The sequence below is a fragment of the Paramormyrops kingsleyae genome, chromosome 23, assembly GCF_048594095.1.
Source record: "Paramormyrops kingsleyae isolate MSU_618 chromosome 23, PKINGS_0.4, whole genome shotgun sequence".
NCBI classification, from domain to species: Eukaryota; Metazoa; Chordata; class Actinopteri; order Osteoglossiformes; family Mormyridae; genus Paramormyrops; species Paramormyrops kingsleyae.
In genome coordinates this window covers 12,710,714-12,728,487 of record NC_132819.1, presented here as the reverse complement: position 1 = coordinate 12,728,487, position 17,774 = coordinate 12,710,714, and the positions used below count along the sequence as shown (strand labels likewise).

Sequence of the window (17,774 nt, the reverse complement as noted above, 5' to 3'; positions counted from 1 at the left end):
GTGAAGCTGTGGCTGCATATACACATTTCTGTGTAAAAGTCTTAGGCAGTCAAAGGAAATGTTTAAAGTTATGCATATGCAAATCAGTTCCTATGGGATTTCGCAGTTGCTTTTCTCAAAATTTATAATGCAACTTTGCATAAATTGACAAAATTGTTCAAGGATATTTTTTAACTTCTATCAGTGAAGAATGAGACATACACTTTATAATTACTTCCTTTGACAGGCCTATCACATTTCAGTGCTCGTTTTTAGGTCTTTTCTGAATTCAAGAACCATTGGCTTAGTTACATAGAAAATATTTTCTTTTGCAAGGCTGTACAGTACTGAAGGAAATTCACATCACGATCATTCACATTTTTGCAATATTCAAGAAAAAAACAGAGTCTGCCAGATAAGTTGCTGATGATGTTGCCGGTTGTGCCGACAAATCACCTGCCTTTGCTCAATATCGTTGATATGGAATCTGAAATATTTCCATTTGGTGGATGCAAATGTTTTTTGGTGAACAGTTCTTGTTTATGCAGAGCTCATGCAACAACAGCAAAAGGAAACATCATTAAACTTGCAAGCTTGCTAAGTTTTGCTTCCTGTAACTGAGTAAAAACGTTTTAGCATAACAACCCACCTGACTATGGCGGTCATTGCGATGTGCCTAACATGCGATATCGATATTAACAGCATGCATGGTGCAGCATTGGTCCAGTTGGTTAAGTCATAGTTAAATGAATTTTCAGTTCAATATTCGCAGCAAATACAAACAGTCAAATACATTGATAGAAAAATGCTGCAAAGTGTGCAAAACAATTTGACTCCACTTTCGTGCAAAACATTTGGGAATTGTAATTCTTGTTAGTAAATTATATGTTTGCTGTGTTCATCTTCCCTGCAGCGCAGCCTAACAAAAAGCACGCATGGATTTGCACCACGATGGCATCACAGGACACGTCATGGTCCAAATGCAAGCAGTCTGTTGATTTGTTGATTTCTTGTGGAAAAGCTGCGGTAAATTTGAAAAATCGCGAGTCCTTGCAAATATTGCAGTTTGCTTGATTTTGCATTAATGTATGTGATCCTGCAGGGACTGGCTAATTAAGAGTAACACAAGAAAAACTAACATGAATTTGTTATGTTCTCCAAAAAATTATGGATATCGTGTTGGACGGCTAGATGAACACCCCTTCAGTTCCCAAACCTCTTCTCAGGGGCACCCCAGCCATTCCAATGTATACGTTAAATTTCACCACCAGTCCACTTAATTAAATAACTTAATTAGTTAGATAACTCAATGAGGTATCGATTAGGCATGTGTGGTGCTCTAGTGGTCAAAAAATACATGGGTGTATTGGATGATGCTACAAATACTGGGGTAACTGTAGGAGAGGTTTTGAAACGGCTAAGCTAACACACTTTTACAGACGTACCATAGTTTGACACCCACATGAGGATCATTTTCTTTGACTGACTTCTGTATAGTACTGTACATGCATTTGTGTGTGATTGTCGCTGTATGTTTTGAAGCCCGTTATACAGTACAGTCATCCTGCTCTTCCTGTCAGCACATATTACTGACCTGCTCTGGCCCAGGGTGACCCAGATCAGACTGAGTTAACAGTCCAGCTATTATTCAGTCTAGTCTAGTCCATCTGTTGGTTTGGAGGTCACATGAATTATACTGGCCCTGAATAAATGAATGAACGATTCTTTTATATGGTGCTTTTCACGACACCAAAAGAGTTTTACACAACCAATGGGGAGCCACTTCACCCGCCTAGATGGTGCGACGGCAGCCAGTCTGTGCCAGCGTGCTCACCACACCATAGCTAAGGCGGTGAAGGGGCAGGAGGCCAGATTAGATAGTATCACAATGGGTAATTTTAGCCAGGGCATTGGGGGACCACCCCTACTCTTCCACAAGATGGCCAGGGATCTTTTATGACGTCATAGAGTCAAGACCTGTTAATATGTCTCATCCAAAGGACAGCACCATTTTAACAGCACAGTGTCCCGATCACTGCACTGGGGCTTTGAGATCCACACAGACCACAGGAAGGCTAACCTGTTGGCCACACCAACACCACTTCCACCCTGCACGCTGTAGCACTAAAAGTAGCAGGTTGGAGAGTGATCGCATGCGTTGGAAGGGGTTATGATGGGAGGGGCTAACAGGGACACACCCACTGGGAGAGTGACGATGCGCACACAGGGGAGGGGCTAACAGGGACACACCCACCAGGAGAGTGACGATGCGCACACAGGCAGGTTATCATTAGGTATGACATCTATACAGAGCTATCCGAGCTAACTGCCATAGCTATCTAGGGTAACTCTGAGTCACACATAGCCCTTAGCTACACATATAGAAATTAAGGTAATCAAGTTTGGTCTGTAATTTGTGCATTAGCCTGAAGCTAATCAGGCTAGCCTACTCCTACAGAGACTAGCTTACAATTGACCTCAATCCATGAGTTCAAAGCAATTATATAATGTATCACAGGACTTTTTAACATAAAGTAGCAGAAAGATAGATCCTCCTCCATGGAAACGGGGACACACCAAGGAAAAGACCAGCAGGACCTTATGGTGAGAGACTTAGTTTCAGAATCAGAAGCAACATGGGCATTTCAGACAAGGGGTCTGGGGTCCTCCCTTAATCCAGAATTAGGTTATAATCTTCCATGCTAACTAGCACACCATAGCAGTTTAGTTACGGCACTTTTCCACTGCCACCAAGAACCAAGTCATACCTGAGGTATCGCGGACTGGCACTTTTACATTGTACAGTATGAGAGCTGCTCCTGCGTCAACGTGGCCCTGCTTAGTAGCTGGCTGTGTCACCACCATCTGATTGGTTATAATATGCACAGAGATATCGGTGTTCTGAGCATGGATTATCTGAAGGAAAAAGTGTATATCCTATATATTATTTATTAGTAAGATTGACATTGCAATGTATTGATGTCCATCCATCCAATTTCTGTAACTGTTAATCCTATTCAGGGGTGTAGGGGGTCCAGAGTCTAGAGGCCCAAGGCAGGGAATAACCCAGGAGGGGGCACCAACCCACCACAGGGCACTCACACACCATTCATTCACACTCCTATAGGCAGATTTGAAACTCCAATCAGCCTGAGCACGTTTCGGACTGTGGGGGGGGGAAACCGGAGCCCCCAGAGGAAACCCCACGACAATGGGGAGAACATGCAAACTCCACAAACATGGGGCCATGACAGAGATTTGAACCCTGGTGCCAGAGGTGTGCGGCAACGGTACTAACCACGGCACCACTGTGCACGGTTATCAATGTATTCCGTGTATATCAATGTATTCCGGATAACTTGGAACTTGAAAATTTCCAATTACCCACTTAAAAAACCTATAGACCAGCTGAATGAAATGGATTTGTAATGTAAATTTTGCCACTAGTGTTAATACTAACATAAAATGGTGATTCTTGCTGCTCAGCTAGCAGAAATTAGCACACGGTAAATCATGATGTACACTGTATGAACAGTAAATAATCATATCTACGGTTAAATGTAGCTCTCCAAACCCGCCGATGCCTTTAGTCAGCCGACCCTTCTGCTGTAACTAGTCTCTCTACGCATTGTAACCGTGCTGTAACTAGTCTTTCTTCGTGTTATGGCTTGGTTCCTGTATGCCGGTAGAAAGTGCCGTTAGGTAACTGCATAGCTAGATGAACTGCCTACACTTGCTAAACTCAGAAATGACTTGCATATTACAAAGATGACAACAAATTAAATTCTGGCCTAGTTCTCCTCCTTGGTGTTAAATTAATGGCTGCAGCTGGGTGTGAATAATGAGTTATATCTACTTGGCACCTTTGGCCATGTGACGGCCCAGCAGAAGCTGGAGAGGCGCTGCGTGGCATGTGTGAGCTGCACCAGTGAACGTCTGCTGCTGGTGCTCCTGCCTGTCTGATTAGTTTAATGTTAGGTTGACAGGTAGGGACAAAAAAAATCACATTTTTCGAAAATTATTATAGGGATACATTCCTACTGGTTAAATAAGAAACCAAGTCTGTTTTCTTACAAGAATATTTATGAATTAAGCTGTGACATTTTTGTTTACGTTCTCAACCTATCAAAAGTCATATGTAATATATATAAGAGATGAGTGCCGGGAAGCTGGGCTTTACGGAAGGCAGTTTGTATTCGGCCTCGGTGTCCATAGTTAATCCACCTGGGGACTGTTTCACGATGCAGGATTTCTTGCTTAGCCGGATAACTTATCAGATTTAGATACGTTAGTTTTAATGGACTTACATTTGGCCCCAGACTACAATAAATCGGAGAAGTTATCTGGCTAAGCAAGAAATCCTGCTTCATGCAACAGGCCCCAAGTGATAAGTTTAGATTTCTCACAATGTATGTTTGTCTTTATGAGAGCAGAGCCGGGCTTTTTTCCCGCTGCTGTTATTTTTGGTAAATGGAGCCTCTGAGGTCGACGAGTACTGGGGATAAAAGGAAGCCCCCCCCCCCCCATTAAACTGGTTCCACCTACTGTATGCCACACTAATCCTCTTTGCTCCGAGCGACATGAGGACAAACGTGAGCAGGTTGGTAAAGTCAGGGTAAAATAGGGGCAAGGGAAAGGTTGGCCCACTCTGGGGAGGGTCCGAGCCCATTAACAGCACAAGCAAACAGACAGCATGCAGAATGAATCATCTACATCAACAAACTATAGTATTCAGGCAGCTAGATTTTATTTGCTGTTAGTTTGATCTGTAATAGCAACGATACCAGTCATATACTACATAGCCCTGACTTACATCCTCGTAGCCAGTAGTTAATCACATCAAGTTTTTGTCTCCAAAGCATTTTTACATAGATCCATACCAAGGGTGTAGATTTGGTTATGGATGACAGGGACGTGTCTCTATCAGTATTGTGTGTGTATTGTGTGGGGGTGGGGGTGTTGATTTGGGCCCTACACCCTTGGACTTGTGTTTTTTTTCTGAAAGAATGCTGTGCTTCAGTGACAGTACTAGACCTGTCATCTGGGGAGGGGCAAACTGGGGGCAGTTGTTCTGTTAGGGGGGCAAATGCATACAACCTTAATGTCCTCCATGCATTACTTACACTAGATTGTCAGCATTAAGAACCAAAAGACAATTTTGAAAACCAATAAGTTATTTATGCAATGCTTTGCGGTTACATTTGACAGTTTTTACAAATATGTAACTCACTCTGATTTCTTGTTTAGACTGTCTTGCTTCCACAAGCTTGATTTATTTTTTTTGGTCATTAACTTTTTTGAAGCGACTTGACCACCTGGTACCTAGAGTCCATCAAAAAAATGTGCACATGCCTGTATTTCGCCTGTTCACAGCACACAACATTTTACCCCGCATATATAAATGTAAATAATAATAAAAATAATTATAGTAATAATAATAATACATTTATTTCAGATCCAAGTAGCATACGTATTTAGGGAGGCCACGGCAGAGCCATTCGTGTTGTCACGGGGGTACCGCCCCCCCCGTTCCTGAGATTAGTATAAAATACTCTTAAATACTGTATATCTAAAAAAACAAATATACATCATCTTTGAAAAAGTAAAAAACAAAGAAAACGAGTAATGAAGATTTGTACATCGTCATGGAGGGGTCCTGTACCACCTGACCCTGGGCACAGCGCTGTAGGGCCATGCTGGGGACATTAGCTGGCTGGTACCAATAAGGTGAAGCCATTTCTGTTCTTGCGGAAGTCCGCATTAGCTTGGCCCGGCTTTGTCTCCACGGTGACGTTCTTGGATTTTCCACGCATGTTGAGCTGGAGGGCGGAGCTTCGCACGGAGACCGACAGAGGTTTGCACATCACCCTGAAACACACAGTGTTATTTAAACACATCACATTAAGTCCATACACAGCACACGTTATTATTCACTCGCAGACCTCAGTTTGCTTCATACATGACATGCATACCTCACAAGAACACACACTGCCCCTTGTTCCGACTCAGTTACATGTCTATCGGTCAGAACCTCTGACAGGCACCGCTGACTGTATCTGAACATGGGGGGGGGGGGGGGGGCATGGGATGATCATGTCATATCTACATATCTGTTTGCTTTTGAATTTTTTTTTTGTTTTCAGAAATGCTGATATAATTCAAGCTTTTATCAGTTTGCATTACATTATTTGTAGATATTTTTTTCATGATTGTTCTGCACTGCATTCTTAGTGATGCTGCAAAAGACCACGAGTCCAGGTGCCCCCCCGCCCCCGGTTCCATGGTCCATGCTGACCGGTGATCCCAGCAGCCTTCAGTGCCATGCCCTGAAGTCACACTGGCTTCCGTAAAGGTGGCTGTATGCGTCAAACGACGTCCGAACCAAACAGAATCGAACACGTCAGCAAGAACAATCTGTCACACATTTAAAATGATGCTGTCACCAGGTTCATTCTATGTCACGCCACAACCCTAAAGGGCTCAGAATGTTTTTCATGCTGCAGACCCACAAGCAGAGGGAAAATAAACGCATTGCGACAAGGCCAAGAGTCATTTTAATAAAGGAGATGACAGCTCTTTTAAAATAGAAGTTGCTTTCTTTAATAACAGCCACTATTGGTTGAATACTAGCAGCAGAATCGACAGGGAAGTCAATAATTTACACTCAAGGTTACATGCTAATGAAACACACATATTCCATGACAAGCATTAGAGTTGCAATATTTACTATTAAAGGAAATATAGAAATACACATATTAATTTACACTTTCTAAAGATACGCACAGTGGGGCGCAAGGCATGATAGTAACTGCATAATTAGTCCTGCTGACCAACCCTGCGGCATCATGTTTATGTCAGCCAATCGTGGACAGTGGGTGGGATCAGAACAAGTTGGCCGGGACCAGCACTCATATTGCTAACTTGACACTGATTCTGTTACTTTCGTCGAAGTGTGCGGCCACCTTTAGGATTCCGAAAGGGGTCATGCATGGTGGTCCCCTTCAGCCAGTCACTGAGTGGTCTAGGTATATGGGTTTCCATGGAAACACATTGAAAATAATAATACACTCCGCTTAATTAAACCAGGTAGAATGATGCTGCGACTATAACTAGCCACAGTGTATTCAAGTCCCAGCTGTCCTCCAATCATGCCCCTTTCTAGATTGTTCCGTTATCATCAGCCCCACCCACTACTGCACCCCCCCCCCTCCTGGCTCACTAGGTGGGTCAGTCCCGCAAGGACAGCCTCATCATAGATCAGCGTGCTCATCTGCCAGGCAGGAGCCGCATTATTCATCGCCACGGAAACGGCTACGACAGAACTGGGGCGCAGCAGAAGCTCCTGAAGGCCTGCCCCCCCCCCGAATCCAAAACAGAATTAGCACCCAAGGCGTGTTTTATATGGTGTAGTCGTTCCAGTGATCATCCTTTAAACACTCATCTCAGAGTCATATATCTCTACAGTGAGGTCATCATTTTCTCGGCCTGGGTGTAGTTACTGAAGGCACCTGCTCGGGTCCAGTACATCATGGAGACCAAAATTCTCCCAGGGAGAGCTGAACCCTTCTGTGTATATGGAGTAAAATTCTGATGGTCAGACATAGAGGCTCAGACAGCCTGTTATCAACAGCTCCTTGGATGGACAATTCTGGTGGCACGATCAGTGAAAGGTTTTCATGGCCCTGGCAAATTCACATGGGGGCAACATGGCACTCTCTGATCAATGGGGGACACATATAGAATTATGGAACTGGACCCCTAGCCAGCTGGGTGGACATTCTCATTACTGCCACCAGGGATGGTGAGATGACCGATCAGTGATCAGTGACACACACTTTATACAACCCTGCAGTGCAAAGCACCACTCACTACCATGCGGGCACAGGGGAAAAAATAATACTTGTGTACCTTCCAAAAATAGATATAAAGACTATGCATTTTCAGGTGGTGCTGCTTTTATAAAACAAAATCAGACAGTGGTGTACAGTGTTATTTATCCTGCAAAACCTGGATTATGGATGAATGGAAGTGAGAGAGGCAGGGTATCTTTTCTGCAGAAAATGGGTAATTTTTAAGGCTTTTTACATTCAGGTCAGAAGCGCAGGTACTTTGTTCTGAAACTGCTTTTCTCTGAAGGTTTGTGCTATAGTGTAGAACCAACCAGGCCGTGGAGACTCAGCAGAATCTTCCAGTAGCATTAATGCGAGGCGGAGGAAGAGTCTGCTTGGGGAAACATCTGTCCGCCACATTTCTGGAGTAGCAGGAATCACTGGCATGTGCAGATATATAACTCACCGTGAACGTCATCACGCGTACAGGATGGATTCAGTTTTATTATGTTCCTGTCTTTATTTGGGTTTTTTTGCACTGCCATATTTTACAGGGGTCTGCTACTGATTTCATACAAGACATCTGGACATGAAGAAGTACAAACTAGGCTGACACCAAAACCAACTGTTCCTCTTCCTATCAAAAACTTCCCTGTTACTGTCAATCAGTATCATTTTCATCCAGAGACAGAAGTCTATTTATCAATCTCTCTGTGTAACCCTAGACGCTGCTAGAAACATCGCTCCATTGCCTTTTCCAGTGAAATCGCTGGCTCCTCCGCTTGTAAAGCCAATGCATTAAGGACAGCCACTCAGGGAGGGGTTCAGGCAGGGGAAGGCTCTATTTCTGGAATGGCTGACGCTCCTCTCGGCCCAAAAACCGACTTTGGAATAGTGATGGGCCAAGCGGAGCGACGGGCTCAGAGCTCAGGGCTTACGCTGGAGATGGAGCTGCACGCTGACCTTCAGCGCTGACCTCCTCTATCGGGGTCACTGCTCTCTCTCTCTCTGCTCCTTTCTGGAGCGCTCATATCTAGGTTGGCTGGATGAGCGTGGCCTACATTTACTCTGCAGGTTCTTTTTAGTAAATCATTTATAACTGAAGCCCGTTACTGTTCAGGCAGAGAAGTGAGGCTCAGATCTCCACACTGATCCTCATTCCCTCACAGTCGGCCCCACTGAGCCCCATCTTCCACACGGGGGCCGCAGGCATCCTCTGAACCCCACCAGGACCAGACACCAGCCTCCATGTATAGGCGGGGGAAACAGTTAACAAGAAAGGTCTGGATGCCCTCGGAGTCAGACGCCCCCCTCCCGCACCCATTCCCCCGGTCCCAGCTGCTCGCACCCCTCCCCAGACTCCCAGCTGTCCAGGCAGATGGCCACCAACTCCTCGTCCCACAAATGGCTTAAGCGCTCAAGGCTCCGCATTAACCAGCACAGCTCAGATCCTCAGCTGTACGTTCATCAATGTTTATAGCTGCCTTTGGCCTCAGACGCTTGGCAAAAGGATCATAATTCAGCTTCTCAAGTCCTCTGGATTGTTCCCGGTCTCCCTTTGCACCCCCGGCATGAAGAGACGCCCAGCTATACTGCAGCTGCTCCAGCATGCTCCGCACTGGAAATGCCCATGACTTTGGTGTGCCCCCCCCCAGAAAGCAGAGTGTGTGTGTATTGTCATTTATCCACCCCGGAGCAGAAGGAGGGTGTGGGTGAGTATTGTTGTCTCCCCGCCCACAAGCACTCCATCTTAGATCTTTTCTTCCCCTGCGCTTCCCAGAGGTCCCTGGGTCAGTGTTGACCCAGATGGCAGGACAATATGCCTGAGGGGGGAGACAAAGGCCTACAGAGCGGAGGAACGCCCCGTCCCCTGCACCCCCACCAGCGCTCGCATGTGCCCTGGGCTGCGGAGCGCAGACACGTGTGCCGATTGATATGCATGTAAGCGCGCAGCTGAAAGAGGACGCGCTTCAGGGCGTGGCCACACGGGCAGGACTCGCGCTGTGCGCTGCTGTGGTCACGCGAGTGCTGTCACCGGTCTGCCCAGGCTGTGCTGTTTGCCAGCCGCCTCAGAGCAAACAGGAAACAGCGGGGGGGTAGCCAGATCTGCAGATTAAAGGCCAGCCAGCAAATTGATTAAGGATGGCAGAGGCTCTCTGTATGGGGGGAAGGGAGGCCCTCTGCTGTCAGGACTGTGAAACTACAAAGCAGGTCTTCCCGTCGCAGGTCTTGTTAATAAGTGCCTGGAGATTGACTGACATCCCGTCCAGGGTGTCCCCTGCCTTGTGCTCCCTGGGAAAGGCTCCAGGCCACCTCCCTGGGTACGCAGCTCTGCAAATTGGACGGATGGGTGGATGGATCCACCTTCTGTAGCCATTAATGCAGTGAAACAGCAGGCCAAACAACTGCCACAGCAGTGGACACCCGAGATAGGATGAGGACAGACAATCAAAGACAATTATACTCACCTAAATAATTAATGTCAATTAGCAAAAAAAAAAAAAAAAAACAGGGGTCACAAGAACAAAGTTATTGAATACTACCATTAAGTAACTACAAATTAATTAATGTTAAGGTTCAATTAAACAACGTCTTTACTTCTTCAGATCCAGATGCTACCTTTAAATACTGTTATAAGAATTAGCAGAGTTAAATTGCTGCTCGAGGTACCCCCTAGTGGACTTACCATTTAAAATTTTCATCCAGAGTGCCCCCTGTGTGTGTTAAATCGTCATTCAGAATGCCCCCTAGTGGACTAATGGCATGAGTTAGCTAATCTGGATGGATGATCTGTAAAATGCAGTGTGCCTTCCAGCACGTCACCATGGATGAACTGCAAAATGCAGTGTGCCTTCCAGCAGGTCACCATGGATGGACTAACCGTGTAAAGTGGTCACTCAGGTTGCCCAGCAGTTCCCCCACGCGGTCTTGATTGGGGCAGAGCTGCCCTCTCTGGAGGTAAACCAGGACGTCATCCTGGGTGGACGTGTGCAGCACCACCATCTGGTCAGCTCCGCTCGTAACGCTTAAGGCCGTCACCTGTGCCCCCCACACACGAACACACAAAGTTATTCACTAGTCGTACTGACTATCCACAGGCATCTATATTAGTTTGATTTAGCTATGTTAGCAGAGTCCTCGTGAAGTTATGACGCAGTGCGGCTGTTCCTGTGCAGAGAGGCTACAGGGGAGCATTTCCCTCCACATGCCCAGCTCATAGCTCGAGGCGGGCCTGAGAGATGCTAATCCTCTTATGGCTTAATGAACACGACGGGACAGATGCTAATCCCGCTGCCGCGTGCTGGAGCACCAAGCTGGACGTCATGGGTGAAGGCTAAACCCAACTGTGCCATACTGTAGGAAGCCCTAATGCTCTAAATCATGGTAAACAACACGCTGGCCCGTCATAACAGCTCGTATTACATAATGTTTTATTATCAGGGTGTTAAAACCAGGCTGCATATTGATTCATACTCAGATAAACATTGCTAAGTGTTAGCATACTATTCAGTGGTAGCTTAACATATTTAATTCTCTAGTGTATTTATATACAGGATATACAAAGCTCACAGAAAGTCTGGGGATGCTTGCTTAATACAGTAAAAAAATTGCAAATTTGTTGGTTTTATAAAATAATGGTTATTAAATTACTTTATTTGCTTACAAAAATGTATATTGTATCATTAGTAACGTTCATTTCAGTAGTAAAATTCGAACCCAGATTATACTTCTAAAAGAGCAGCTCTGAATTAGCAGTTAGTTAGCAGTCTCACTGGGTGCTTTTTAATTAGTATCACCTTTGCAATAACATAAAACACCAATAATTTGTGTTTAGAATCCATTTGGGAGCCGGTGAGGGCAACTGCAATTAACAGCAAAATGGCAAGAAGTGAATGAATGAGTCAAAAAATTATGACAGTTAATAAAAAGAAAATGTCTGTGCGGAAGATATGTGCAGAGATGTTAAATATTGCTTGTCAGTGGACTTTTCTTATTAAACCAATAAATTTTAACACAATTAAACAAGCATCCAAAGATTTTCTTTGAGCACTCTGTGCTGATGTATGATGGTGCTTTACGTGTCAGTTCTGACGTATGTCGGTGCTGCACATGTCTGTGCTGATGTATGATGGTGCTTTACGTGTCAGTTCTGACGTATGTCGGTGCTGCACATGTCTGTGCTGATGTATGATGGTGCTTTACGTGTCAGTTCTGACGTATGTCGGTGCTGCACATGTCTGTGTCGCACGTGTCTGGACTCACGCTTTCCAAAGGCAGCTTCTTCATCACCCGGAACTGCTTGCGAGGATCCAGCTTGTAGATGTTCTTGTCAGTGATGAGCAGGGCACGGTCAGTGCTCTTATTGAACCTGTTCACCTGTGGGGCACCATGATCACGTGAGGTGAGGCCCCAGACTGGAGGGCCCCGTCAAACCCAGCAGGCACTGATGCTCTCGTACCAACCTTACGCACAAATCCCGAAAACAGCACTGTGTTGTACTGGTCCTTCTTCTTCAGCTCCTTGGTCATCTCTACGAAGCTGGTACAGCTCTGGGGAGAATCGTTTGCCTGAAATCACAGGTGTGGAATTATTTCGAAGGGTATACTGTATGATTTTAAGTTATCGATGGAACAAAAACAAGCACATGGACAACGAGATCTGAGGGCTGAACTGTAAACAGTGTGATAGTAAACAGACTAGTTAATCCTAGGGGTTAACATATAACCAGTATGACAGTGAGTAGACTAGTCAAACAGAGGGGTTAACATGTAAAAAGGGTGACAGTAAAGAGACTAGTCAAACAGACTGATTCAGATGCAATAAACAGGCTTTAAAATGGCCTCCTGTCTCTTACCAGGCTGAGGTAGTCCCTCTCCCAGGCACGCCCCCAGCCCCAAGTGGGTCGTTCCCCCTTCAGTGCCGCCAGGGCCGCCACCTTGGCGCGCACCTCCAGCATGTCCGAGGGGGGAATGTTCTTCACGATCTGCCTCGCCCACCACCTGGGGGCGCACTGACCGATTTACACAGATCCCCGCAAACGGAGGGACGCACTGACACACTGACAGCAACATGCGTGTTAAGGGACACAGGCAGCACTGGGCTGTAGGTTAGGGGGTCACTCTACACTGCAACTGACTTCCAACCCTGAGCGTTTCTCAGAAAACCACAGAATCCGACCGAATCTAACCAAAATATCATATTATGAACTAATGGATGAACTAATTTCCCATACAAATATCAGCCAAATAATCTGTATCAGCCAGTTTAATATTTTTCTTTATAAATATAGATGATTTCCTGAACTACTCCCAAAGCCACACCCTTACGTGTTGTCAAATTTAATTGCCTGTTTTATGTTTTGGTTTTATTTTTAGCGATTGGGTTTTATTTTTGGGGTTTTCGTGTCCCATAAGCACACACGACAGCATCGCTGGGGAGCTCGGTAACCATGGCGACCCACCTTCGGTAGAGCCCCTGGGTGATGCTGTGGAACTGGGCCAGCGCGGCGGGCGGGGCGGGCCACTCCACGCTCCAGCCGTAGTCGGCCATGTTGCGCACGTTGCTGAACCTGCGGCTCACCTCCCAGAAGTGGGCCTTCACCTTGTAGCGCTTGTAGCAGCCCATGATGGCGTAGACGGCCCACAGCTTGCGGCAGCGCATGCGGGCCAGGGCGCCTCGCCACACCTGCGGGGGAGAAAGACCGCCCCTCATTCTGCGTCTCCGCCCACGCCTATCTACATACGGCACTGTGCACAACCCTTAAAGCAGTCAAAAGAAACGTTTAACATTATTTATCTGGTTAGTAAGTGTATATTTGCTCGGAAAAAGATGCATCATTAGAATATATTTAAATTAACAGCAACACAATAAAAAAATAAGAATTTCTTCTGTTCTACAAATAGTTACTCAAATCTTGTTGGACGGCTACAAGAACGTCGCTTCGTTTCCCAAACCTCTCCTCAGGGGCACCTCAGTCATTCTGTATATTTGTTAAATTTCACCATCAGCTCACATAATTGGCTCAATTAGTTAACTAATTTGACGAGGCATTAGTTAGCCATACACTGGTCTACCAGGGGGCCCCCTGTCCAGGCATCTGGGCATTTTTTTTTTTTAAATCTAAGGTTTTTCTGGAGTTAGCGCTGCAACCCGTATGACCCAGTGTTGCAAGTTACAATGGAGTATCGAGTGTAAGTAAAAAGGCACCAATTTTCAATATATGGCAGCCACTCAGAATCATCACACAGCATTTGCAAGACTCGTGTACACATCTGCTTTAAAGATTAAAATGTACATCCTTATGTGTCACGCTGCTCACGAGTGACGTCAGCTTCCAGAAACCATTGTCACTTTGAGACAATTTTTGTTTTCATATGAACACTGAATCGCATCATTTGTTCGAAGTTTAGCAAACTTTAGCCTAGAGTTTTGTAACTTTTGAAAATACAAATTTTCTTCATTTGTTATTACAAATTGCTCATATTTTACAACTATGGCTGTTTGCATGACAGATGTAGAAGCCATTCTTAATTCTATTTGTGGCATTTTGCGAGCGACAGAGCATCCTGTTTTGTGTTTCACCAAATATGGTAACCCTAGTCATACATGATGTGCTAGTGGTTGAGTCAAAGAACAAATACATGGGTATACTGGACACTGCAAACACTGGGGTGACTTAAAGAGAGGTTTTGTACGGTGGCCCGGAAGGCCCAGAGCATGTCAACATTAACACAATGCAAAAACATTAAAAAGACACAAAAACATAAAGACACAAAATTAAGCACATTTAATTTTTAAGTGTGTTGTGTTCACTTAATGTCTTGTGATTTTCAAAACAGAAGTGTTGCATGCAGTGAGGGCAGTATTCTCAATATCGCGCCTCGATCTATGTGATATCTGATACCTATATGGTAGCTGATTAGTACTGACACACTGCAAATTCTGAAAACACTGTGTGAGCTGGTTTTAGATTTAGATCAGGGGTCTCAAACTCCCAGCCCGTGGGCCACATTCGGCCTGCAAGCCTGTAAGGGCTGAGACATGTTTTTATTATACGATTTAATCTGGCCCTCAAATCAGTCTTCACTTTGTGCTAGGGATGAGATGGTTACTAGTTTCACAGTAAAATCCTGATGCTTAGTATTACCATTTCAAATTTAAATTCTCATTAAAACCATGGTTCATTACCGCACATTGAAAAAGTTCTCAAGCATCAACCAAAGTAGCAACTGTCTTCCAGATGTAAACACGCAGGCACAGCATGCAATATGGGTTTGTTTTGTGCCAGTAAAAGAAGGGAGTTACAGCGCTCTGGAGTTTTTCAGCCTTTTAAGAGGACTAAGTCTGGTGTGATCGTATTCTGGGTTTATATTATATTATATTATAGCGAATGCCAGGTAAGTTAAGTTTTAGCTCAATGCATGATGTTGGAATTACAGAATTGGGGGGAAATGTTGTGGTTTGTCTGTTTACCTTACTTATAGTTTGTCAATAACGTAAACTGGAGCTTTCGTGTGTGGTGCAGTGCAGTGGAGCTTTCGTGTGTGGTGCAGTGCAGTGCAGTGGAGCTTTCGTGTGTGGTGCAGTGCAGTAGGCACTTTTTTGCCTCAGTCTTAGGGCTAGCTGAATACCCATTCGCTAAGAATGAATTCCATGTATGTTTGTATTTGTATATTTTTGTAACAGAACCACTTTTCTTCTTTATAGATTTTCCAGCGTAACTACGATGTGATGCATTATTTGTATTGGTCTGAAGTTCAGTAAATATTTTAACTGGTTTTCATGTTTACATTGGCTGCTGTATTATTTTAATGTTTATGCAAATAAAAAGTGTGCATAATTACTGCTAATTATATTTGTGGTTTTTCATTATAGAACTTGGTAAAATGATTGCAGTTTGTCTATCTATCTTTCAGAACATTTCAACCGTAGTGAAAAATACCGATAAGCACACTTCAGATGGAGCTTATAGACCTACAGCGGAGCACTGACCTCAAAGCAAATTTTAGAAATGCAAACGGATACCCACACATGATTGCACAATTTCTGAGAGAGTTACCCTCTTCCTTGCTAGAGTTGTCCAAACAGTTCAAGCGTGTAACGTGTCTGTTTGGAAGCACATATCTCTGTGAGAAACTTTTCTCCACTATGAACCCGAATAAATCCGTGTACGGGCCGTCCTCAGTGTCCAGTGTCAACTATCAATGCAAAAGTTACTCGTGCAGGAGCACTGCCAGGTTTCTGGTAGTAAGCAATTAACAAAACTGACCAGGTCACCAGAATGTCCTGAATATAGTTAATATAAATTATTATATTAAATTATATAAATTACAAATTTCAAGCTGAATTTTTTTTTTTTTCCATATTATTTCTCACGCAGCCCCCTTGGGGGAACATCACATGGCCAGTGGCCCCCAGGCAATTTGAGTTTGAAACCCCTATTTATTTTGTTAATGAACAGAAAAAAACCTTCACCTTATGTTTTTAAAGCAGTGTCATAAAACAGACAAAAATGACCTATATCTGTTACATGGGTTAAATAAAGCAGCAATGACATTCACAGCGATGTCCACTAACAGACTCATTTTAGTCTGTTTATCACACTGCTCTCAAAACACAAGGTTAAGGTTTTTTTCTATTCATAAATAATCTAAAGCTAAAACTTATTTAACACACGGGTAAGTGTTCTCTAAATTTATAGCATGTTGATACTTATCAGCTACCATAGACACCGTGTCAGAAGCATGATATTGAGAGTTGAATGCTGCCCCCTTGTGGCATGGAGCACTTCCATTTCGAAAACCAAAAAACATTAAGTGAACACAACACATTTAAAAATTAAATTTGCTTAAGTTTTTGTCTTGATGTTTTTGTGTCGTCTTTATGTTTTTTGCATTGTGTAAATGTTGCTTTCAGGGCTACTGTAGTTTTGAAATGGCTAATATAACATACTTTTACAGAAATAGTATCACAGCCTTGCACCAACATTAAGCTTAATTAAAAAATTCTTTGCTTATGACTTTTACAGAGTACATTGTATGAGTCTTAATGAGCCCAAATATACAGTGGTACCTCAGAACTCGAACTTAATCCATTCAGAACTCGGGTTTGAATCCTAAAAGGTTGTAACATTTGTACAACTATTGCGTAACTTTTTGGTGAGCAATGGCTACCAAAATGATATAAAGTACAGTGTATTACCTGATATTTTCAATTAAAAAAGCACTATCACCAACAAACGATGCTATCGCAGTGAATGCGTGGCTGAGACTGAAGCGTTACCCTTTGTTTCCGCTGAGAGACGTGCCGCGTGACTCATTTCCCCGCGAGTACAAGTTATCTTAGGTCGGCGTTCACAGTTCGACTTCTGAGATTCAGATCAAGTTCTAGGTCATTTTTTTCGAACTGGTTGGTTCGACTTTTAAGAAATTCGAGTTCTAATGAGTTCGAGTACTGAGGTACCACTGTAGTTATATTTGTACTCCATTTCATTACTTTAGCGACTGAACTTAACAGCCTGTAACAACATACAGAGACAATTACATGTTCAAGTTTAACCTGGCATGTTGTTCTTTGAAGCATACAAACAAGACTAAAAGCAGGCAGGTCACATGACCTTAAAGTAAGCTAGGAGTCTAAATGTGTGAACAGAGTGAGACAGAGAGACCGGCACTCTGTCCCATGGCGGGAAGGATGCTGGCCTGCTGCCCTGCTTACCTTCTGCAGGAAGAGCACCAAGATGGGGATGAGGGCGTTGCGTTCCTGCTCCAGCGTGAAGAGTGAGCGCGGCGTGCGCACAAACAGCTTGCTGTGGCCATACTCCACGGACTCGCTGAAGCCGTGCTGCCTGACGATGGCCTCCACCGCCTCCTTGTCCGACTCCATGAGGTGGTTGGGCCAGGTATACTCGCAGGTCATCTTGTACCTGGCAACCGTGTAAAAATATGACAGCTAAGACATAGTTCT

The 17,774-nt window shown here is 44.3% G+C and overlaps 1 protein-coding gene across 3 annotated transcripts in view; it reads right to left on the bottom strand.

Moving 5' to 3' along the window:
• Nucleotides 1-5,135: 5,135 nt before the first annotated feature.
• myo1g (myosin IG) overlaps nt 5,136-17,774 on the bottom strand; it is a 30,619-nt gene continuing 17,980 nt past the window's right edge. For all 3 annotated transcript variants that reach the window (XM_023811975.2, XM_023811974.2, XM_023811977.2), the window contains 7 exons: nt 17,526-17,733; nt 13,270-13,493; nt 12,664-12,808; nt 12,272-12,376; nt 12,072-12,185; nt 10,690-10,847; nt 5,136-5,847 (listed from right to left, as the gene is read on the bottom strand). In XM_023811975.2, coding sequence (XP_023667743.2) covers nt 5,685-5,847; nt 10,690-10,847; nt 12,072-12,185; nt 12,272-12,376; nt 12,664-12,808; nt 13,270-13,493; nt 17,526-17,733 — 1,117 coding nt within the window. In that variant the 3' untranslated portion in view covers nt 5,136-5,684. The remainder of the gene's footprint in view (nt 5,848-10,689; nt 10,848-12,071; nt 12,186-12,271; nt 12,377-12,663; nt 12,809-13,269; nt 13,494-17,525; nt 17,734-17,774) is intronic.